Raw genomic sequence first — 25,485 nt, forward strand, 5'->3', positions numbered from 1 at the left:
CTGAGCACCAAGTTGTCCACAGAACAGCCTGTTCTTTTCCAGACTGTCAGATGTTCCCTCCTCTTTCCAGCCGAGCTACTTCTCACCCCTTCACTCTGTCTCATACTCGAACAGGCCCATTTAAAATCGGATACGATGGTTTATTCTACATTTGCTTTAGGTTCTGGCTTGATGTGCCTGCTTTTAAGGCTTTTAAGAATGACAGCCCTCTTCCATACTAAGAACTTTCCAAATATATAGACATAGAGACTAATGATGTTTGGAAGTTAAAATATAATATGATTTCCTTACTTGTCAGAAATTACATTTCTCCTCTTTTAATCTTTTGCCGTTTCTTCCCCTTTCTTCTCTAGTGTCTTTCAGTTTGAAGTCAAATTCATTTTCTGAAACCTCCCCCAAACTTCTATGAGGTTATTAGTTTTTCAAACTCACACACCTGTCTAAAATCATACTTTATTTCTCCTTCAGGAATTGATCTAGCCTGGGAGTGTGTAAGTCAGTCTCAGGCAACCTGTAGACCTAGAGGATGCTCTAACAGTTAAGAGGATGAGGTTCTGATGAGGGAAGTTTCAGGTCCCTCTCTCATCAGAACTCAGGATAGAGGGACCCAGCATAACAACTGAGGGTTCTGTGCCTTTTTAGAGGGGTAGAAGAACAAAAGCACAATTAATTACATGCTTAATGTTCTGGGGAGCCTCCACCAATATCCATGTCTCTACTGAGAATACTAACTCATAATATTTATTGAGTACCCTATGGCAACCCACTCCAGTTTTCTTAGGGGCTTTCCTGGTAAAGAATCTGGGCTCAGACGATAAAGAATCTGCCTGCAGTGCAGGAGACCTGGGTTCATTCCCCTAGTAGGGAAGATTCCCTGGAGAAGGGAATGGCTATCCACTCCAACAGTATTCTTGTCTGGAGAATTCCATAGACAGAGGAGCCTGTTCATGGGGTTGCAAAGAATCAGACACAACGGAGAGACTAACACTTTCAACTTTTCAGTTAAATATTCTCATCTCCATTTTATAGATGAGAAAATGGAGACTCAAAGAGGTTAACTGGTTTGCCCAAGATAAAACTGCTAGTCAGTGATTGAGCCAGGGTGTGGACCCAAGATGGTCTAACTACAAAGCTTCTGTTCTTCCCCTTTATCCAGACCTACCCTTGAAACCCTAATCCTTAAACACTTAATTGAGGTGGTAAGAACCTTACAGTAAGAGAATCCATTATATTTCCTGATAATTTATATTTTGGGGCCAGGATGATGTGGGAAAGAGCTATAAGAACTCAGTTATGACTATTCTGTTATATATCTTATCAGGGTAGCATTTAGAAGGCTTAAGGTTGATTAGTTCTTAAAAATAAATCTAAAAATTATATAGAATGTCCTTACCTGAATACAGCTTACTCTATAGCACTACTGTGTCATATTTGGTTAGCCAACTTGGCCAGGGAACCAGTTATCATACACAAGATGGAAGATGAGCATTGAGGAAACTGGGGCATTAACTATAGAAGTAACAGTTTTCCTAGATCAATAGAAATGGTAAGGGGGAGCCACCTTGCTTCACAGGGCCAGGACTTTTGCCAAGTGTCCCTCTTTGTCAACACTTAATACTTGGCATTTTTAATAATTGAAAAGAGTAAAAATTTTTTTAAATGAGTTAAATGAATAAGTGCAACAAAGTCCATGGAAAACAAGGATAACAAGCTTTATTCATCTATGGATGAATGAGGCTAAAAAATAGAAGAAAATAATGGCAAATTATAAAGATCCAGGAAACAAGAGAAACATAATTAAGAAGAAAATAGGCAACGGAAGGATAAAAATGGCAAGAGATGGAGAAAATTGCATGTGAAATGGCAAAATGAAGGTTACAGACACTTATACACAAGCAGGAAAGAGAACAATTAAAACATAAAATAAGCTAGAATGAGTGGTTAAAATAAATAGTATCCGCTGAGAACATACTTACAAAAATTATAAAATAGATCAAGTAGTAATAAAATAAGGAAGTGGTATAAAGCAGTAAATTAAAGAACAATTAAAAATCAATAAGAAGAGAAAATCAACAGACTAAAATGACATTTAATAATTATATGAATAACTAACACTTATTGACTTCTTCCCATGTGTTAGGCATTTTAAATGCATTAGCTTGTTTAATTCAAGTTTATTAAAATAATTAGGATATTTAAAAAATGTAAACAAAAAAAGTTCAGAGCATGGTAAAATCAAGTATCACAACAACAACAGCAAAAATCTAAATGTTAAAAAAAACATACGTACAGGTGTCAGTTTTCATTCTTTGTCTAGTGTAATTGTTTTTGCTGCTGAAAGTCACCAAGTATCTGCCCTGGTACTTCTCCAGATCACATTCTAGAAGTGCCTGGCACTGTAAATGTTGTTTTTTCTTAACCCGCTTGGCCTCTCCTGGAGACAATTGCCGGTAGTTAAAATCCTCAAGCAGTAGTATCCGTGGTCCAGAACCCGTGGCAATGAGAAAGCACCTCATAACCCTACTCAGTTTACAATGTTTAGATGAGGATTATCTTCTCCCAGAAGTTCTTTCTAGTTCCTATATAGTATTTACTTACTGCACTGGGCTTGGAATGGGAGTTCTGTTTTCTCTATTTTTAAAGAGACTCCAGAAATCTGGACTTTGGCAATATTTTCTCTATTTATTTTTTCTTTAAATTTTTAATTTACATTGAAGTATAATTGATTAACAATGTTGTGTCAGTTTCAAGCATACAGCAAAGTGACTCAGTTATACATCTACATGTATCTATTCGTTTTCAAGGATTTTTTCCCCCCCATTTACATTATTACAGATTATTGAGCAGAGTTCCCTGTACTATACAGGAGAGGCTTGTTGTTTATCATTTTAATTTTTTAACTTTGTATTTTATATTGGAGAATAGTCGATTCTTTACTTCCTCTCAGCCCTAGGTTTCTGAAGAGGATTCTAGTTTTGGATTTCAGCCTGCAATGCAGACCTGGTACCTAGCGGTTCATAATGCATGCTTTTTGCAGTGAACTACTTGAACCTATTGTCAAGAGGTTTTTCTTTACTTTTTTTCTTATTTTACTGTTTTTAATTAGTAACCAACTTGTGGTTGGATTTTCTGTCTTTAATTGCTACATGTGTTTGTGTTTCTGTGGTCCAGAAAGAGTCTTCCCTTTAGAGAATGGTTTTCCTTATATTTATTTCTATTTCTCACATCCTTGTATCCATTTTTACCTCCGACTTACATATATGTCTTGTTTCCCAGTAAGCTTTACTGTTTCCCCTGGGAACTCTAACTGGGTGTTCAAGGACCGGGTATCTGTTGCTTCTCTTCCTCCTACGTTTCTCTGGGACAGGTGTTGTCTCTGAGACTCGCGCTTACTCTGCGGTTCCTTCGTTTATTCGTTCAGTCAGTCTTTAGACTTTGGGATTTATTGTTGACCAGTTACTGTTGTGGCGCTGGGACACAGAAAACAAAAGGAGACCAAGCGCTTCTTCTCCTGCAACTCTCCATCTCGTCCAAGTTCATTGCTGCGTTTAACCTCCTTCCTTTGACCCTATTTTTGTAGAATGGGGCAAACAACTGATTAATACTCTTCACAGGTAATATATTTTGAGAGAGTCGTAAAATCACCTGCTAATGCTTTCTTCTCCAGGCAAAAGAGTCTCTCTTAACCTCTTTCTGCCTCAACCTAGATTAGACCATTAATTGCACTGGTCATTTGTCCAATGAGCTCCGGAGGTTGGCCATGACCTTTCAAACATGCAAGATAAAGATCTAAATGAGATATGAACTTTCCTTCTTATCCTTTGTTTCAATTTTACATTTACTTTTTTATTACCAATAAATATTTAATGTAGAAAATTTGGAGAATGCAAGAAAATCACACAGAAGAAAATTACTGTTAACTTTGCGCTTGGCAGCCTCCTAGCATTTTGTGTATAAGTATGTTTTGTGTGGGTGTAGAAAAGTTAGGATCATATGGAACACATCATTTTGTAACCTACTTATTTTACTAAAAATATATTATGAAAATTTTCCATATCATTAAACATTCTTCTCAAACATAAGTTTAATAGCTGCATAAGAGCTTGTTACTGGGAAAGTCCATAATTTATTAAATCAGTCTCTACTGTAGAACATTTAAGCTTTTTTCTTTTTTTATCACAACTATTAATAGTACCATGATAAACATCATAGTGCAGAAAATTCAGTGCATATTTTGTATTATTTCCTTGAACAAATTCTAAGAAATGGAATTGCTGGATCAAAGGATATAAAAAAATCTAAGGCCTTTGTGATGTACTGTAAACTTTTCTCCTGGAAATGCCAATTAATTTATGGTTCCCACAAGCATTTTTGATCCTTTCCATTTCCTCATATTCTCAGTAACAATGTTTAGCAGTCTTTCAGTCTTTGTCAATTATCACATTGTACAGTGGCATCTCATTTTTAGTTTAATTTAATTTGTATCTCTTTGATTTATTAATGAGATTGAACATTTTTCATCTGTTTGTTAGTCTTTTATATGCATTCTTAAAATGTTCATTTTTTTTATTGATTTCTAAGAACTTACAGAGTTCAGTTCAGTCACTCAGTTCAGTTCAGTCATGTCCGACTCTTTTCAACCCCATGGACTGCAGCACACCAGGCTTCCCTGTCCTTCACCAACTCCTGGAGCTTGCTCACTCTCATGTTCATTGAGTCAGTGGTACCATCCATCCATCTCATCCTCTGTCATCACCTTCTTCTCCTGCCTTCAATCTTTCCCAGCATCAGAGTCTCTCTCAATGAAGTCAGTTCTTCACATCAGGTGGCCAAAGAATTGGAGCTTCAGCTTCAGCATCAGTCCTTCCAATGAATATTCAGGACTGATTTCCTTTAGGATTGACTTGTTTGATCTCCTTGCAGTCCAAGGGACTCTCAAGTCTTCTCCAACAAAACAATTCAAAAGCATCAATTCTTCAGCACTTAACTTTCTTTATGGTTCAACTCTCACATCCATACATGACTACTGGAAAAACCATAGCTTTCACTACAAGGACCTTTGTTGGCAAAGTAATGCCTCTGCTTTTTAATATGCTGTCTAGGTTGGATATAGCTTTTCTTCCAAGAAGCAAGTGTCTTTTAATTTCATGGCTACAGTCACCATCTGCAGTAATTTTGGAGCCCAAGAAAATAAAGTCTATCACTGTTTCCATTGTTTCCCTGTCTATTTGCCATGAAGTGATGGGACCAGATGCCATGATCTTTTGTTTTTTGAATGCTGAGCTTTAAGCTAGCTTTTTCACTCTCCTTTTTCACTTTCATCAAGAGGCTTTTTAGATCCTCTTTGCTTTCTGCCGTAAGGATGGTGTCATCTATATATATCAGATTAATTGATATTTCTTCTGGCAATCTTGATTCCAGGTTGTACTTCTTCCAGCCCAGCATTTCTCATGATGTACTCTGCATATAAGTTAAATAAGCAGGGTGACAGTGTACAGCCTTGATTTACTCTTTTCCCAATATGGAACTAGTCCATTGTTCCATGTTCAGTTCTAACTGTTGCTTCTTGACCTGCATACAGATTTCTCAGGAGTCTGGTGTTCCCATCTCTTTAAGAATTTTCCATACTTTGTTGTGACCCGCACAGTCAAAGACTTTGGTGTAGTCAGTAATTCAGAAGTAGATGTTTTCCTGGAACTCTCTTGCTTTTTCTTTGATCCAACAGATGTTGGCAGTTTGGTCTCTGGTTCCTCTGCTTTCTATAAATCTACATTGAACATCTGATAGTTCTCAGTTCATGTACTGTTGAAGTGTGGCTTGGAAAATTTTGAGCTTTACTTTGCTAGCGTGTGAGATGAGTGCAATTGTATGGTAGTTTGAACGTTCTTTGGCATTGCCTTTCTTTGGGATTAGGATGAAAACTGACCTTTTCCAGTCCTATGGCCACTGCTGAGTTTTCCAAATTTGCTGGCATATTGACTGCAGCACTTTAACAGCATCATCTTTTAGGATTTGAAATAGCTCAACTGGAATTCTATCACCTCTACTAGTTTTGTTCTTAGTGATGCTTCCTAAGGCCCACTTGACTTTACATTTCAGGACGTCTGGCTCTAGGTGAGTGATCACACCATCATGGTTATCTGGGTCATTAAGATCTTTTTTGTGTAGTTTTTCTATGTATTTTTGCCAGCTCTTCTTAATCTCTTCTGCCTCTGTTAGGTCCATACCATTTCTGTCCTTTATCGAGCCCATCTTTTCATGAGCTGTTCCCTTGGAATCTCTAATTTTCTTGAAGAGAGCTCTAGTCTTTCCTCATTCTATTGTTTTCCTCTATTTCTTTGCACCGACCAGAGAAGGCTCTCTTATATCTCCTTGCTATTCTTTGGAACTCTGCATTCAGATGGGTTTATCTTTCCTTTTCTCCTTTGCCTTTTGCTTCTCTTCTTTTCTCGGCTATTTGTAATGCCTCCTCAGACAACCATTTTGCCTTTCTTTTTCTTGGGATAGTCTTGGTTACCACCTCCTGTACAATGTTACAAACTTCTGTCCATAGTTCTTCAGGCACTCTGTCTATCAGATCTAATCCTTTGAATCTGTTTGCCACTTCCACTATATAATCATAAGGGATTTGATTTAGGTCATACCTGAATGGTCTAGTGGTTTTCCCTACTTTCTTCAATTTAAGTGTGAATTTTGCAATAAGGAGTTCATGATCTGAGCCACAGTCAGCTCCCAATCTTGTTTTTGCTGACTGTATAGAGTTTCACCATCTTTGGCTGCAAATAATATAATCAGTCTGATTTCAGTATTGACTATCTGGTGATGTCCATGTGTAGAGCGTGTTGTTGGACGAGGGTGTTTGCTACGATCAGTGCATTCTCCTGGCAAAACTCTGTTAGTCTTTGCCCTGCTTCATTTTGTACTTCAAGGCCAAACTTGCCTGTTACTCCAGGTATCTACTGACTTCCTACTTTTGCATTCCAGTCCCCTGTGATGAAAAGGACACTGTTTTTCGTGTTGGTTCTAGGTCTTGTAGGTCTTCATGCTGCTGCTGCTAAGTCGCTTCAGGCATGTCCGACTCTGTGCGACCCCACAGACGGCAGCCCACAAGGCTCCGCCATCCCTGGGATTCTCCAGGCAAGAACACTGGAGTGGGTTGCCATTTCCTTCTCCAACTTCAGCTTCTTTGGCATTAGTGGTTTGGGCATAGATTTGGATTGAAGTGATATTGAATGGTTTGCCTTGGAAACAAATAGAGATCATTCTGTCGTTTTTGAGATTGCACCCAAATATTGCATTTCAGACTCTTTTGTTGACAATGAGGGCTACTCCATTTCTTCTAAGGGATTTTTGCCCGCAGTAGTAGATGTAATGGTCATCTGAATTAAATTCTCCCATTTCCACCCATTTTAGTTCACTAATTTCTAAAATGTCGATGTTCACTCTTGCCATCTCCTGTTTAATTGCTTTCAATTTACCTTGATTCATGGACCTAACATTCCAGGTTCCTGTGCAATATTGCTCTTTACAGCATCGGACTTTACTTCCATCTCCAGTCACATCTACCACTGCACGTTTTTTTCACTTTGGCTCCGTCTCTTCATTCTTTCTGGAGTTATTTCTCCACTCGTCTCCAGTAGCATATTGGGCACCTACCGACCTTGGAAGTTAATCTTGCAGTGTCATTTTTTTGCCTTTTCATACTTTTCATGGAGTTCTCGAGGTAAGAATACTGAAGTGGTTTGCCTTCTCCAGTGGACCACATTTTGTCAGAACTCTCCACCATGACCCATCCATCTTGGGTGGCCCTACATGGCATGGCTCATAGTTTCATTGAGTTAGACAAGGCTGTGATCCAAGTGATCATTTGGTTAGTTTTCTGTGATTTTGGTTTTCATTCTGTCTGCCCTCTGATGGATAAGAATAAGAGACTTGTGGAAGCTTCCTGATGGGAGAGACTGGCTGTGGGGGAATCTGGTTTCGTTCTGATGGGCAGGACCATGCTCAGTAAATCTTTAATGCAGTTTTCTACTAATGGGCATGGCTATGTTCCCTTCCTGTTGTTTGGCCTGAGGCCTAACTATAGTAGGGGTAATGGTGGTAATGACAAATCTCCTTCAAAAGGACTTTTCCCCCCTCACTGTTTTATTCAGTGCCCCTGACCCCTCAGCAGAGCACTGTTGACCCACGCCTCTGCCGAAGACTCCTGGACACTCACAGGCAAGTCTGGCTCCGTCTCTTGTGGGGTCACTGCTCCTTTCTCCTGGGTCCTGGTGCACACAAGGTTTTGTTTGTGCCCTCCAAGAATCTGTTTCTCCAATTCTGTGGAAGTTCTGTAGTCAAATCCCACTGGTCTCCAAAGTCAAATTCCCTGGGAGTTTCAGTCTCTTTGCCAGATCCCCAGGTTGGAAAATCTGTTGTGAGTCCTAAAACTTTCTTAACAGTATGAGAATTTCTTTAGTGTAATTGTTCTGCAGTTTGCAGGTAGTCTGTTTGGCGACTCTATGGTGGGTCTAATGGTGACCTCCTCCCAAGAGTGCTTATGCCACAGGCTGCGTGTCCCAGGTCTGCTGCAGCCAGAGCCCTGTCTGCACGGCCTGCCACTGCTCACCCACGCCTCCATAGGAGACACTCAAACACTTGAAGGCTTACATAGGAACTTACATAAGAAGGATATAATTCCATTTCTCACTCTGTCGATATTTAGAAAATAGAGAAAATTTTATTTCTCAGTGGAGGAGGATGCATGAGGAATAAGACCCCAGGTCTCATTCTGTATGTTTCTGTGAGAAGTTCTTCAGAGTGAAAGCTGGATTGTTATATTAGGAAAACTGCTGCTGCTAAGTCACTTTAGTCGTGTCCGACCCTTAGCGACCCCACGGACTGCAGCCTACCAGGCTCCTCCATCCATGGGATTTTCTAGGCAAGAGTACTGGAGTGGCTTGCCATTGCCTTCTCCGACTAGGAAAACTAACTGATCTTAAAAGAAATTAATGCTGTAATATGAATTAGCATGACATTTTCTGTATTCCTAGTGTATAGAAAAACCCAGGACTATAAAATAGAAATCAATAGTTGTCTAAAAGAACCTAGAGCTACATTAGTCAGTCAAAACTTTCCTTGAAGATTTATCCCATGTTTAGTATTCCCCTAATAATTAGGAGTTGCCCAATAAGTCATTGACTAGCTTATAGCCAGGTGGAAGAAATAAAGCTACATGTAATTTAAAAGCTTACTTATAACTTCAGCTAAACTTAAGTCTGAAAAATGGTCTTTTGAGTGACTAGATGTTTTTTCATATTTTGGAGCCTCTATCTGTCTCCTTGCATCTTCTTTTACCATCCGAAAGGTAGCACATTCTTCTAGATGATTGAATTTTGACATTTCACCACCATCAGTCCCCTTGTCTGCCTTTCTCATTCCCTAGCAGAACACATACAGAAAAGCCAAGTCAGACTCCTGAGCCCACTGCAAAGCTGGAAGATTTCCGCTACACACATTGCTGGGACAATCTAAAAGGAAAAAAATTTTAAATTTAAAAAACAACCCTCTTTTATACTTGGATGAGAATCTCAGAATGAAAGAGATTATCCTCCAGCATCCACTGAAGATATCTAGGGTGGTGTCAGAATAATTCAGCATTCTTGAATATGCCGTTTCCAAGCACTTGTCCTCATTTTGGAGGTAAATAGAATTCTCAAAACAACAGGATTATCCCCTAAATAAAGCACAGTGGAGCCTCATTCCCCGTTCTAGCACATTCCCCTCAACATTCTCTGTCTGCCTTTCCCCTACTACTTCCCTACCCCCACCCTTCTGTTAGCTGTAATGACCCTGCAAACACTAAATGGCATTTGAGTGCATTAAGCAGCAGACTCTCCGGTGACATGGCAATTATGGCTCTGAAATAGATTTGGTGCGTCACGGAAGATAAGGGTTTTGAAAGTTTCTGTTGTGATTATAGCCTGTAACTCCCACAAATAATAGGCTTCAAAATAAGAGGCTGCCAACGGAGCCTTTGTGGCTTTGTCTCAGTGATGGCACGTGAATTGCTATTAATGTCCTAAGTGTACTTGAATATGCCAGTCTTTGGGATGTGAAGTTGGCTCGGTGTCTCTCTTCACGCAGCATGTCATTGTTGGTCTGATAATCTGGGGTAATTGCTGTCTCTTGGATGGTCAGGAAAGTGTAAGAGGCGTTAGCTTCCTGTGTGGTGGTGAATAGCCTCGCGGTTTACACCACGAGTTATGTGTGTTTCATAGCGAGCCACCGTTTGTTGCTCAGGTGTGTATGTGGTCCCTGTGAGTGCCCTGAGTAGGTTACAGCCTTTCAACAAAGCCAGGGAAAAATCAAAGGTTATGAAAATAGAATGAAGAATCATACTGAGAGTAAAAAAAAAAATCCTTTGTTTGAATTTCTCATATTTGGCTATATGAGTGAATATAATTGTCTGTTGTCTTAATAGAGTTATACTTTTCCAGCATCTGCAGTGTTTCTCTGTGTGTATGCACAGTTTTAGGTGCTATAAGTATTTTCTGAACATGTATTAGCTCTACATCAATATGATAAAGTGTGTGGAAGTTTTCCATGTTTTTGGACAGTTTGTAGATGTGTGTGTGTGTGTGTGTGTGTGTGTTGGTTTTGTAGATCTGGGTGTAGAGGATGTTTATTCAGATATAAATACCTTTCTGCACAAAGACACTTTTATTTAGCTAAAGCAAGCTGAGCTTATTTGTCTTTGTCTCTAAAAAGTTAAATAAAATAAATCTGAAGTTTTCACTTCCTGTGTATACGTTTAACCTAAGGATCCCCTAAGTCTGTGAGACATGGAAACATTGTATATAACTGTCCTATTTGTACTTCAAACAAAAATCCAAAAGCATCCCAGCCTTAAACTCGGAAATGTACACTACCTCATAGCCTGTGTAAACTACAAAAGGTTCAATCCACACCATCCTCTGTGTCTCAAGTACCTTACGTGGCAGTGTTAACTCTGGGCCTTCACAACTGATGAATTAGAAAAGGATGAAACTCAAGAGGTGCCAAAATAGATCTTGATCTCAGAGTTGACATACACGTGCATTTCAGTCGTGTGCCACTGGCTACTGGCAGAATGGTTCACTGCAATGGTGCTGCAGTTTTGCAGCTGGCTTTTGATTGAGTGCCCTTGAGTGCATGCCTCAAAAGGTTAGACATAATGATTTGTAATAGGAGAGTTCAGTCATACCAAACAAACTTGGACTGGGGTTCCCATCTTACTATACAGGTCTCAGCCCAGGAGTTGACGTCACCAGTGGAAGATATAATGTATTAACTAGAAAGATGGCAGGACACATGGTAATTTCTCAGAAGAACAGAGTTTGTCTTGTTCAAAACCAAGTTTGGTAAGGTAGGTTAAGGCTTGGGAGTAGAAAGTATTAGAATCGCCTTAAAGACTTATTTGAGGCTGGTCTTGTGGGTCCTAGGTTCTGTCGCCTTGAGAAACAGCGCGAAGATTCCCTGAAGGAGAACTTAGCCTGAGTCGTCTGCCTTAAGCCCTGAGATTGGTAGCGGCCATCCTCTACATGTAATGCACCGCAAGCTTTTGAAACTTGAAATGTCCAAAAGCTATGGCATATAGTGGGGATGAAGTTTGGCAAATTCTCATTTCTGAGTCCTAGGTTTCTGGCTTGAGAGGTAAGAATAGGAGTTTGCACTGACTTGTGTACCGTTATATATTCATCAACCAAAGTAAGAGAATTACCATTAGGATCCCTGCATAATTACAAAGTTACCACAGGCACCAGCGGCCGGATGGCCTTGTAGTCACAGGGATAGGCCCCAAAGGAAGCTTTCATTTCTCTATTCATTCAACTCAAGTACTTAATTGAGCAACTGCTCTATCAAGCATGATCTTTGTCTTCTAATGGCTTGTGGTTAATGATTTATCATCTCTCTGAGGATTAAAGTCGAAGCCCTTCACTGGCCTGCACACCTGGACGTGAGCGAGCCATCCCACTCTCCAGCCCCTCCCTGTTGCACTCTCCACGCTACCCTGCTCCCCCCTTTCTGGTCTTCTTCAGGCCCTCACAGCCTTTGGACAGGTTTCTTCTTGTGCCTCGAGGGTTCTGTGTCCCGGCTCTCTACTTGTCTATTTCTGCTCACATTTAGGTTGACTTTCCAGAAGCCCCAACCTCAGATCCCTGCTATTCCCTCTCACAGCTCTTATTACCATCTGGAATCTGTGTTCTTTTGATGATGTATTAAATGTCTTATTTCCCACAAGACAGCAAGCTTCATGAGAGCAGACACCACATCTTTTAAAAATGTCTTGTATCTACCATCATATGCCTAGTACATAGTATGAGGTGGGCACTGAATGCATATTTGTAGAACTTAAGAATTAAAGGATTGCAGCGAATAAGGCCTGGTGCTGATGTGGATATTTACATGAACAAGAGCCGCGTGTGCTTAAATGTCAACATGAACAGTCAGAAAGTCAGTAGTGCTGGGATTTAGAGAAGTCGATGATGCTTTTACCTCGAAGCAACTTGCAGAAAGGAGGCAGTGCTCAGGCCGCGCCATGGAAGAAGACACGGGTTCCTCGAGACCAGAGGAGGGGCGGGCAAAGGCACAGCCCTCTCAGTGGACTCCTCTCTCAGGAGGAAGCAGTCTCACTTGGGCGACGGGAAATTATTATTTCTTCGGAGCCGCTCAGACTACTAGTGTCGGTTCTCTTCCAGGATATTTGCTCTCTACCAGGAATGGCTGATGACACTGCTCACCTTTCTTAACTTGTAGATTTTCACAGCAAAATCTCAGGGCTCAAGAGGCTTTGGTGGGAACCAGACTGGCATGGGGTATGGCGGTGTCACTTGGATGTAAGGTCACCAGGGACCGACCTGGTGGTAAGTGGCAGTCAGAGAGGATACCCCAACTGGCAGAGGGCCAGGGAAACAGGAATCCCAAAGCCAGTGGCATGGGATAATCCAGGCAGATGATTGACTGTGGGGAAATGTGATGAGGCCACTGGTGGGCTTAAGTTCCAGAGCAGGCTTTCATTTGCAAGGGCAAGTTACTCCCTCATTCTTTCTTTAATTGAAGTATAGTTGATTTACAGTGTTGTGTTCATTTCAGATGTGTAGCAAACTGATTTCATTATATGGGGGGGGGGTGTGTATATATATAATTTTTCAGATTCTTTTCCCATGTGGCTTATTACAAAATTCTGAGTATAGTTCTGTGTGCTATCCAGTAGGTCCTTGTTGTTTATCTGTTTTCTATATAGTAGTGCGTGTATCAGAGAAGGCAATGGCAGCCCACTCCAGTGTTCTTGCCTGGAGAATCCCATGGATGGAGGAGCCTGGTGGGCTGCCGTCTGTGGGGTCACACAGAGTCGGACACGACTGAAGTGACTTAGCAGCAGCAGCCGTGTGTGTATGTCACTACCTCATTCATAAATGAACTGCGGTAAATAGGAAACTTAAGCAGAAGCTGATTAGCTTGAAAGAGGTGGTCGCAGCCACAGGGAAGACTCCCTGTATGAAGATGCAGGTGCAAAAGGTCAAAGCAAGAAAAATAGCACAATTTCTCTAGCTAAACGAGGCTAGAATGCAAATTGTTTGGCTGATAGTATATATTCGTCCCAGATAGGGTTGCCCAGATTTAGCAAATGAAAATACTGCATGGGACATATGCACAGTAAAAAGTTATTTGTTGTTTATCTAAAATTCAAATATAACAGGGTGTCCTGTATTTTTTCTGGCAACACCATTCCCAGGTCCCAAGGTAGAAGCTGAAGCCGCATGTGGGTCTCAGCCCTGGAGAAACTAGAGATGGGCAAACCCTCCAGGCCACTTAGGGACTGTGTCTGTTCTGTGCCTTTTTCTGATTCCCAGGATGCCTGAGGTGACTAGGAGACCATAAGGAGGATATTATCTTACTCCTTGTGCCTAGTGGAGAACGCTCGTTGTTGAGATGGAATTGCAATAGGCAGGATCTAGTGTCTTTCTCAACTGCTCTCCCCTAAAAGAAAGCAGAACAATATAAATATGAATCATAGTTATTTGTTTGGGGTAAGTATGAAGTACCTGATCTCCTTGATGCCTACTTATTAGCAAGAGAAAAGTTCACTTTCTAGATGTCAAAGCTACCTTGAACCCTGGTTACCTCTGCTCTGCATCTTGAATATTTTCTAGGTGTACCCAGCTCTTTACACGTAGTTAAACTGAACTGTGGAGGTACAGATACCCTTCTGTCTGTCCACAGGCATGGTGGAGGATGGATGTTACAGTGCCACTAAAGGTTTATTTACTTATGTTCCTCCAAGAGATAGTTATTAAAATCTATAATGTGTCAAGCACTGCGGTAAGCACTTTAGAATCAAAGATAAATTTCATAGCCCTGTTCTCACGGTCCAGTATGGGAGTGAGACTTGTGAAAGAATAAATGCAGTATGGCATCACAGTTGCTGTGCAATTCCGGGGTGCATTCCAGGCGGATGACCTGGAGGACTTGTAGGAAAAGGAGAAGTTGCCAGGGGTAGCTACCGGTACAAGGACACTTAACTCAGTCTTGAGAAACAGTCAAGATGAGAGTAGCAGGGAAATTGATGAGTGGGGCACCACAGCCAAGGGAGAGGAAGCAGGCATGAAGTGACGGCTCTGCTGTGGGAATTTCTAAGGAGACTGGTGTGTTGGAGTATTCAGCATGAGTACTGAGTTGGAGAGTCAGCAAGGTCAAGGACATGGTAGACCTAATAAAGTCATTGAACCTCACCGTGATACCAGTAGGAAGGAAGCCATTGAAGGTTTGAACAGAGAGGTGACGTGATCAGAACTCCATTTTTGAAAGATTATGCTGCGGGCGGCTAGAGAGAGGAGTGGAGGGGTGCCGGAATAGGCATGGATCTGTTGACTGTTGTAAAATTTCCCAGGGAAATTTTGAATCCTTTGTCCCTTGGGTGCTTTCCAATAGCGTCTTTTCATCCCAGAGCATTCCTTGGTAAGTGCTCCCAGTATAATCTTGGGGAAAATTGATGCACGTCGGGAAAACATAGTCCTACTGTGATGGACCAGTGTTGGATCCAGGGTGTGACTCCACTGTGTGAGCCGATGTCTCCCCTGATAAGTGGTGGCTCTGAGTGAGTGAGTGTGTGTGTATGTGTGTATGTGTGTGTGTGTAAGGGGGCAGGGAGGATGCATCCATGTCTCTGTTTTCCTTCCTGGCCGGCCCCAGCAGAGCCGGGGTGATTGAGGACCTGGAGCACGTCCACCTCCTCACCCACGCTGAAGGCGTTGCTGTTGATGGCATTTGGCCCATATGCAGATCGAGCTCGCCTCGGTGCTGACATCAGCCGGTTTGTGGCACCTCAGCGTATTTCTGGGTTGCAAATGAGAGTTTCTTAGTGCCAGACTCACTTGGGCTGTCACATCAGGTGATGAATTCTCTGCATCAACTGAGTACTGCTAAGGTAAGCTCAGAGGAAGAGCGGGAAAAAGAGGAGGATGGGACCAGTGGCTCTCAGCTCAGCAGCCGCTACTCTGGGCTAACCGCAGTCCTGGCTCACACAACGGGGGAGAGGCAGGTGGCCCTCTGAGTTCTGACTCACGGATGGTGTCAGAGGAAAGGAAAGTCAGGCCCTCAATGGCAGTCCTGTGCTCTTGTGAATGTGTGGGTTTTGCCACCCACCGCTGCTCCCTCCCCTTCTCCATCGCTAGCTTCCTCTGCCTCCTTCGACAGGAGTGCTTGCCTAATGGATACATTAGATGGGGTTCTGGCAAAGCTTGGTGTCTATCAAATTAGGTGCCAGATTCATTAGGATAGAGCATAGAGTAGTCATTTTTGTTCCTAAAATGATTTGTTCCCAAATACCTTGAATTTGTGTTTTGAAAGTCCAGATTTTCTTAGCTAGAAAATTCGCTGCAAGTTTGTCCTAATTTGATATTCCATTAGCCTCCTCTCCCATGATGTTCCAGGTTGAGCCTGCTGCTGACCTAGGCTTCCCCAGGTGGAATTAAATGTTATGTCAAGTCTTGCTGCCCAGGTCACAAGCTACAGAATTAACCTGAAGAACTGGGTGTAAATGTGAACTCTCTCCCATTAGAGGTTTTGGGATAAAAAGGGCGTATTTGGCTTTGCAGATTCCTGTCCTTGTCACCCATGAGGGTGGTTTCTGACATCAGCATTTTACAAAGTGAGTGTATCCATTTAAAGGCTAGTTTGCATCAGAGAGTGAAGGAGGAATTTAGGTGCAGAAGAAAAATTGAAGCAAAGTCTTATTTTCCCACCCCCATCCACCCCATGTTCATTAATGAGACCATCTTCCAGTCTCACTGTGCCCAGAGATAAATAAACTCACAAAGGCGGGTTTCCTACTTAATATTCACCCACAGTGGAGGAAGTGGGAAGGAATTGCTCCCTGGGGTTAACGTGGCAGTAAGCGAGGTCAGCTGTTTCCCAAGACGGTGCAGCCTCTGAACGTCTTACATTAAAACCGGAATGAATCAGCTGAGGCAGTCAAAGTGATTTACGGAAAACCCAGTTAGGGCAGGTTTGCTCACAGTTTCTGATCTCGTGGAGGTTTTAACAGCAGCAACAAATGATATACCATGGTGGAAAGCACCTTCAGAGACAAGCATCCTTCAGCATTTCCCTGTGTGAGACTCGTTTGTTTTAAAAAGTACTTTCATTCATCTAACTTGAAACTCATAGGCTACAGTGTCCTGAATTTGGCAAGAAGTTGAGGATCATAGCTGATACCCTGGGGTAGGATGTCCTGGGACTCCAGCCCCCTATTCCATTAAATCCCTGAGTCCTGGACACACTGGAGCTGTTGATCACCCCATCAGAGGTGTGTGTGTGTGTACATTTGTGTTTATATCTGTGTGTTTGTGAATGGAGGGGGAGTGAAAAAATGACAGTTAAAGAGATTCATTTTATTTCTTTATTTTTAATAAGGTTTTTTAAGATCTTACATATTTTTCATTACCAGACCAACTCTCATAATTAAAATGCTGGTTTTGGTATCAGCCTGAACTAAATCCTATCTTCACCATCTGTGAGTTTTCTGTCCCCTCTGGCATACTGCGCAGTGGTCTGAGAAAACAGAACTTTTGAAGAAAAGAGATTGAATGTCTGCTGTTCGAGTTATTTCAACTCAGAGATGACTCAAAAAGAAGTCTCCTAGAACCTTCCGGTCAATACACCGTGCTTTGCTAATTCCCTCCTAATGAAACACCACGGAGTTCATTTTCTTTACTAATGGCTTCATTTGGGGCACCACTTATTGTTATTTTAAGGAATTATAGTATGACTCAATAATAGCCGTGGTGGTGATTTGTGAGCAATGTAATGACATGCCTTTGTACCACATGCTGCTGCTGCTGCTGCTGCTAAGTCGTTTCAGTCGTGTCCGACTCTGTGCGACCCCATAGACGGCAGCCCACCAGGCTCCCCCATCCCTGGGATTCTCCAGGCAGGAATGCTGGAGTGGGTTGCCATTTCCTTCTCCAATGCAGTGCCACATGCTAGATCATGGATATTTGCTGATGTAGAGAGCTCCCTCCCCTGCTTGTCTCATACCAGGTGGAGTCTAAAATATATGACTGTTATCTTCTTTACAAGCACCTAACTCTCTGCCTTATGATGATGTACTTTATGGAGCCCTTGGCATGTTTCCTAAAATTCCATGCTGCCTGGTGGCTCAGACGGTAAAGCGTCTGCCCGCAATGCAGGAGACCCAGGTTCGATCACTGGGTTGGGAAGATCCCCTGGAGAAGGCAGTGGCAACCCACTCCAGTATTCTTGCCTAGAAAATCCCATGGATGGAGGAGCCTGGTGGGCTATAGTCCATGGGGTCGCAAAGAGCTGGACACGACTGAGTGACTTCACTTTCAACAGATATACACACACATACTTAGATCTATTTAACTAGTTAATTAATTTATCTATCTATCTGATAAATATCCTAAAAAATTGTTAGGACACATGTCAAAATGCTGAGAGTAATTATCTCTGGATTATGGCCATGGTACACTTTGTTTTTCTACAATTCTCCTATTTTCAAATATTATATTGCATGTACAATTATTATATTTGCAAACATTATATAAGCATATTTTACTTTTATCATTCGAAAGGATAAATGTTGCTAAAGGATTTTCTTCATGGAAAAATAAACGTTAACTGATATTGTCATTCAGCCAAAAATGGTACCAAAAGAAAACGTGTATTCTTGGTTAAGAGGGGATGCTAGGATATTGCTGCTGTGACCAACCTGAATAAGGAAATTGAATTAACTCAGTCCTTGATTCTGATCATACTGATCAGATTCTGAGTCTTGTGTCCCAAAAGATAGAAAGAATCCTTATTGTTCTCTTTCTAATCTTTCACAAACAGCAGGGGAAATGTCCTCCCACAGAGAGGGGCAGTGGAAGGAGCTGCCTGACTCGGTGGTTTGGAGATGGAGATTTGAACTTGAGAGCAGTTATTCATTGATCCAAGACTGAGGGAATGTGTTCTTGGCATTGCCCAGGGCCTTTTGCCCTCTTGGTGTCCAGATCTGCTCTTATAGTGAGGTGTACGAAAAAAATTGTACCCTCGTGTTGAAGTAACTGGTGGGAACTGCTTTGATTTAAAAGCCTTGGTTTTCCTGGGAAAATTGGAGCATGATTTGGGTGAACTAATAATAGAAGGAGCCAAATAGATGGAAAGGGCAGAGGAAAAGGAGTCTGGTTCAAAGGTTAAGAAGCCTGTGTCCTCTCTCAGTTGTAATCCAGAAGCTTGATTTTCCCTTACACCTGTGCTTTTTTATGAAGGAAATGTGAATGGATTTTGCCACCATCTATTAAGTGCCAACCATGCTCCTAAGTATTATGCTAGAGTTTTATTATGCTAGAGTATTATGCTCCTAAGGATTATGCTAGAGTAGAAACCATGGTCTGTCCCAAATGGCAATATTAACACCTGCCTCAGGTACCCCATGTACTTGAGGGAATAAAAGGAGAAGAAAGTACAATAAAAATAATTTACCTGCCCCAAACCTGGTCTGTTCAGTATTAATATTTCTAGTGTTGAGGGTCTGTTAACTCCAAAGAAACACAGTGATTGGGGAAAAGAGGCCTTTTAGCACACTTGTAGTTCAATGCTTTAAAATATATAAACAGTCATGAATCAACCACTATAGCAAATCATTCTTCAGCTATTTAATGGTGGGATATTTTTTAAAGGAGTGGTCATTAAAACAAATCCTTTTAGAACAATATTATTGTTTTACTGCATCTGGATTTAGTCTTAGAAGGATGATCTACAAGTATAGATCAAAGCTGTAGCTTCCTGTCTCACCACCTCTTAGATATAGTCACACAGACCAGTCCTTATGGTGCTGGCACCATTGTTTTACCTGTTTGATTCGTCTCATCACCCTCTGTACTTTTCAAGGCTTACCTCAGAGAGTTCATCCTCCATGAAGCCTTTGCGGATGCTCCATCGAGAGGAGATGTTGCACTCATTTGAATCTTCATAACTGCTGGGGGTACCATGTATTAGTTTCTGCTTGAAACTCTAGTTCATTTGTCTACTTGTCTCATACCCATCCTTGAGGGCATAAACTGTATCTCAACCTATTATATATCCTTGAGCATCTAGGACAGAACCTTGCATAGAACAGATGCTTGGGCTCCCATTATACATACCACATCCAGAGCTGGAAAGGACCTGAAAAAGCATTTAAGCTACCCTTTCAATTTTTCTAAAGGGGTACCCAAGGCCAAACCGGGGAGAGTGCTTTGCCAGAGCCAATAGCTAATCATTGCCTGTCAAAGCTAGAACTCGGTCCCTTGGCCAGCAGGATAGTTGCGATCATCCTGGAGCACACAGAATTTCCCTCTGATGGCTTGGACTGGATTACAAAGCCTGTGAGAAGTGGAGGTGCCAACACTGTGTCCAGAGGCTCGCTGGGAGGACCACACTCATCTGAGGGCGGGGTTGGGGGGCGGATATTGTTGACAACAACCCCAGCCATCCAGTGGCTATGTCCCCACGTGCCAGGCACTGTGCTCAGCCCGTTTCCTCAGTTGCCTTATTGTCATTGTCTGCGCAGAACAGCCACCCAATCTCAGAGGACTGACTTCTCTCCCTTTTTCCCTTCTAGGCTAATGGAGGTTGGCAGGATGCTACTACCCCTTCATCAGTGACCTCCCCTACAGAAGGCCCTGGCAGTGTTCACTCTGATACCTCCAACTGATCTCCCAGCAGTCGCATCCCGGCTGACCCTGTGCTCCAGTCGAGGCAGGGCCAGGAGGGAGGGTTTCTCAACGCTGAAGCGGTCAGACTGGAGGTCGAAGCAATCAGCAAACACAATAAGAGTCTCCTTCTCTTCTCTTCTTTGGGATGCTATTTCAGCCAATCTGGACACTTCTTTATACTCTCTTCCCTTTTTTGTTTTTTTTTTTCTGGGTAGAAGCCACCCTTCCCTGCCTCCAGCTGTCAGCCTGGTGTCCGTCATCTTTCCCGCCCCTTCCCCTCTGTCCTAGACTCCCTGGGTCCCTGCCCTCTCTTACATCCCTGAAGGATATTTTCAACAATTATAGGAATTTAAAGAGGAAAACACAAAGAACATAATAAAAGCATTTGTATATTTTCATGCTGGTGGTTGAGGAGCCAGATTTCCCTCCCCTGACCCCTCGCTCCCTCTGCTAACGGGCAGTCCTTCTCTGTTTCTCTCTCACTACCTCTTGGCAGGAATACGCCACATTGCCCTGCTCATTCTAGGCCACCCTGCCTCCTCTTGCTCTTCCTTCCCTGAGGACAGTACTGCTTAGGACACAATTCCTCCTCTTCCTTCTCGCCCCAGGTATTCTCTGGGGGCTGTCACTGCTGGGCTTCTGAAAGTGCCACAGTTTCTGGTTTTACCCCCACCAGGTTGATTCCAAGCAGGAAGTCAGGCAGCAAAAGAGGGCTTGAGGAACAAGAAGGGCGGGATTCTTAGAGGCTTTTGCATCTTTCCAATGACAACTTTTGGTCTCAAGAGGCACAGTCTTTGGAGACCGTGCTGTAAGCAGTGTTCAGAACCTATTGCAAAACCAGGTCTGAGTTAGGCATGGTGGTGAATGCATCCCTAAGGAGTGGAAGGCTCTTATCCTGCAACCCTTCACCTTATCCCACCCCTGCCCCCCCACACAGGTATACAAACATGTATCCGCATGCACAGACACACATTCACTTGCCCCAAATCAGTCATATGCCACGTATGAACACCAGTATTAGTAACCATAGCACTACACCTTGTGAGCACCAGGGAGCAAAACAACCCTTCTTGAGTGAAGGTCACTGACAGAGAAAAGCAGCATGTGCCTGGAGCTTCCAGGCTCCCAGCATGCACACACCAGAGCGACACACACAGGACTGGAACATGATGAAGGTTAGGTTTCCTAAACTGTTGGTGTTCCCACCACCTCTGGAGCTCCTGGGGGGCTACACGCAGTACTTGCAGTGTCTGCAGTGGCTTTGGTTCTGTTTCGTTTTTGCGTTTATGTTAGGGACAGTGCATTAATTATCCAAAGTGTCATGACACCACATTCTTGTCCTGGAGGGGAAAGTTGTTTAAGAACATGGCTGAGACAGACTTTTTATTTACTTACTCAGAAGGCCTGAGAGTGATGGGGGAACAAGGAAGTCATGCTTTCAGTTAAAGCATTTGTGAATTTTATTCCCTGGGAATATCTAGGAGTGAAGAGTATGTACTATTACACCGTTTTCTAATGTTACCTGAACTCACAGTCTTCATAGCCAACTGTGCCAGAGGAAAAGATGGCAGCTCTGTCACTTGATTAAATGGGAAGTGTCGGATCTCTTGGTGCCTCATTTTCTTCATCTGTAAAATGGGGGTTATGCCTGGCTCACCAAGAGGCTGAAGAAAGTGATTTCATTCAAACCCAATACGTAACTGTGAAGTCAGGGGAAGTAGCTTCCCTACGATAACCTGGCCCGTGTTCTAACTTTTGATTAGGAGCAATGCCTGAGGCTGTCACCATGAAGACAAAGAACAGAGTCAGTGTTGCTGCTGTTTGTTTGTTTGGTCTGGCTGGTTTCTTAGAATAGAGATGAGTTTCTAAATTGGAAAAATGTGATCTGGTTCTTTTAGCTTGTACTAGAATCCAACATGTGGCCTCATAAGCACTTAGTCCCCTGTCCTATCTGCTCTGTTTGAGAAAGCCTCTGGGAGAGGTATAAAGCCCTGAGGGGTGAGGATGACCAGCTAAAAAGGTCATGGACATTCTGCATGGCACTACAGTAATGATTAGAAAATGCTCCTGTGTGGGGGTGTGGGAGGCAGGGGAAAGCAACCAGAAGGTATGTGTATTTGAAGGAAATGCAAAAAGTAACTATTTGACAAGATGGCATCATACCTGGATGGCTAAGAGGAGTGGGAAGACTGTGTCTACTAAGCTGTGCCGTAATCAGAACAGAGCTTGATAAAGAGGCTTCCTGGAAGGAACCATCTTGTGACCATTCTACAGTGATTAGAACCAGGGAAGAACTTAGTCTGAGCGGCAGGGATCTATTGAAACTACCCACACAAGAATATGGTAGGATTGTGTCCCTTTGACTTGGGGCAAAGTATGAAAGAGACACTGAAGGATTCTCTTAGAAACAGGAAGAATGATTCCAGATTTGGTTTGAATGGTCACCATTTTGAGCTGATGAAAGAGATCAGAGTGGTGCGACCCTTGCACAGGCAGTTTCCCTCCCTGCAGTAGTTTGCACAGCTGCTCGCGTCTCACTGTGTCCTCCTGCCCAGCCCGCCACACGGCGCTCTTCTTTCCCCGCCTCACCCGTGATCACCCGGACATGGCGGCCACCGGCTCTTTTTGTGTTGAGTGAAGCGTGAGAACGCTGACAGCGGAAGGATGGGTGTGGAAAGAGCGTGCCTCTGGAAACACAGTTCCCTGGGAATTCCTATTGGGTCAATCATGCAGATACCTAAATGTGCTCCAAGATTCCTTCATTTTCTGATGGAAGTGGGAGTACTCCATTTTCCCTGCAGCCAACTTCCCCTGAGAAGTAAAACTAGCCCTGAGGTTTGCCCACCTTGTGACTCTTCTTCACATCCTCCTTTTCATACCTAACTCCCCCTGGTGTGGAATTGACTCCTGTGCAGTAGTTTTGCCAAGTGGCACCTTCTTTACTTTATTTTTTTTGCTGTGGTAGTGTGTTCTTATTTGCCGATTGCCTTTTCTCACGTATCTTTCCCTGTCCCCCTTTCCTTCTGAGTTTTATTTTTCTGCCCAGAAAAACCTGACTTCGATACCAAAAAAAGATGAAACTACAGAAACTCAAATTTAAAAAAAAAAAAAAAACTTAAAAAAAAAACAAAAAATACTCAACGATTCTTTCAGCTTTATTAACATTTTCCATTGTTTCTTGCGACTTGTGTCTCGTTCTTTGTAGTATTGATGATGAACATTTGATAATGAATGTTCTTGTATATTCAGATAAAGAAAAAAAAAACCAAAAAAGCGGTCTGAATTTAATAGTGTTTATAATAAAAATTTTAAAAATGGCCCTCTTAGCACGCAAAACAGGATGGGGACTTTCCCCTCTTCTTTCTGTGACAATGCACACCATTCCTGCATTAGTTTTTAACATCCAACTACCTACATTCACCATTTCCCCCATTTTTCTTTTATTTTCTTGCATTTGTGAATTAGTTCAAGAATGCTAGAAAAGTGTCGAGTTGTGCACATCCATTTCCTGTTTCACAATGTTTAAAAGTGACAGTAATTCATTTTGTAAACTAAAAAAAAGTTTGGAATAGTGAGCATAATAGGTACAGCCTAACATGTTATTATGTTTATTAACTTTGAGACCCAGAAATAAATTCTTTACTTTTCTTTATCCTGCTCTTTAAAATATAAAAAAAAAAAAATTGTGTTATTTTTGGTTTGTTTATGGGAGGGTGCTTTTTTAATTGTCAGGATTATGATCTTGGTGTTTTTATTTCTTAAATATGTATCCGAGGTGATGTGAAAAGATGACATTTGTAGAATAGGCTGTTTCCATGTACTTCTGCTTGCTTCGGAATTCAGTTGACTTCAAAGACAAGCCCCACAATGACGTCACATGACTCACCTGTATTTCTGGAGTGTGTGGCATTCCAAAGTCCCTGGGGAAAAAAACAAATGCAGGGACTTGAAGTTCCTTTTTTCAGCCTTTAACACTTCAAGGTATTGGTCCAGGGTAACTTTTTATATTGTAGGGAGAAGTTTTTGCCTTGGTTTATTGTGAATGTCACATTAAAATGCTTTCTTTTCTTTCTTCCTGATTGATAACAACCTTCCACAAAGCCTTTCGAACTAGAGAGTATTTTTTTTTTCTCCCAGAGGAACTTTACAGGAGATTCTGGTGGGATGTGTACCATTAGCTGAATAGACTAGATCCAGGAAGCTGTCCCAAAAGCTATTCAGCCTGGAGATATTTTCAGCCGGACTTAGTGCTGTGCTCCATTGCTGAGCGGTTATGCTGGTCTCATGGGCAGTGCACCTCTGATTTAGGCAGCTGCTTAAAGCAGATTGTCAAACTGGCTTGATTCGGAATGTTTTTGTTAAGTTAGGGGAGAAAAGAAAGCAATGTTATCTGGAGAAACTTAATTTAAATGGTTTTCATTCCACAAATGATTAAGCATTCAGAAAGCAGCCAGAACCTAAGCAAGAAAAGTGAGCAACACTTTAGGAAGTGTCTCTACCCTAATGCATGCACTCTTGTTTTTAAGTCATAACAAAACAATGGCGACAAGCTTTTCACATCACCTTCATGGTTTCAATCCCTAGCTCAAAGCTTTCTGGACTCTTTTATTTTTTTTGTAAACATTTTTTTTTCCTTTTGTTAAAGTTAATAAAATATTCAATGTTTCCCCCGTTTCTCTCTTACTCCTTTCTTTCCTTTGGCGTTTTCCGTTATTTTGAAGCGCTTTCCTTTGGTTGTTGGTTTTATTCTCCCACTCCTCCTCCCCTGTCCTTATTATTCAGAGTATAAAACTGCAAAGCGCTGCTCTGTTTTGGTTCTGAAAATTTAAGCTTTTCTGCTTCTGCAAGAGCACAGGCTTCTGTCCCTTTTGATTCCAACTGAAATTTTGTGTTCTCTAATGATACTAACACGGTGTAGGTTTTACAGTCTCCTAATTTGTACTGGTAATGCATATTCCAAATAAATAGTTTCTTTTGTTGCAAAAAAAAAAGTATATTTGTATTTGGTGTAAATTTATTTTCTTACCTGCTGATCACTTGTCTTTCCCCAAACTAGGATTTAGTTTAATGTGGATTATAATTTAAACTGTGGCCCTCATCATTTTAAAGTCTACATTTGCAGTGGGACAAATCGAGTTACTTACCCACAAAGAAAGGGAGGGAGAGAAGGAAGGAAAGAAAGGTTTTTTACGTGCAAATATTAGCTGTGCTGCAGGAAGGCAGAGCACCCAATTTTTGTCTGCTTGTCTGTGATCGGCAG

At 42.0% G+C, this 25,485-nt stretch overlaps 1 protein-coding gene across 5 annotated transcripts in view; it reads left to right on the top strand.

Moving 5' to 3' along the window:
• The window catches only part of PBX1 (PBX homeobox 1), a 336,931-nt gene that overhangs the window by 274,693 nt on the left and 36,753 nt on the right, over window positions 1-25,485 (top strand). For 2 of the 5 annotated variants that reach the window (XM_088835990.1, XM_055403778.2), the window contains one exon: window positions 20,132-25,392. The exons of 2 other annotated variants lie outside the window; for them this stretch is intronic. In XM_088835990.1, the coding sequence (XP_088692116.1) occupies window positions 20,132-20,224 (93 nt within the window). In that variant the 3' untranslated portion in view covers window positions 20,225-25,392. Of the gene's footprint in view, window positions 1-20,131; window positions 25,393-25,485 lie in introns of those variants that run through there. One more of the 5 variants, XM_055403780.2, reaches the window with a different exon arrangement.

Source organism: Moschus berezovskii, chromosome 4, assembly GCF_049115385.1.
Source record: "Moschus berezovskii isolate FMDL1 chromosome 4, NW_MosBer_1.0, whole genome shotgun sequence".
NCBI lineage: Eukaryota > Metazoa > Chordata > Mammalia > Artiodactyla > Moschidae > Moschus > Moschus berezovskii.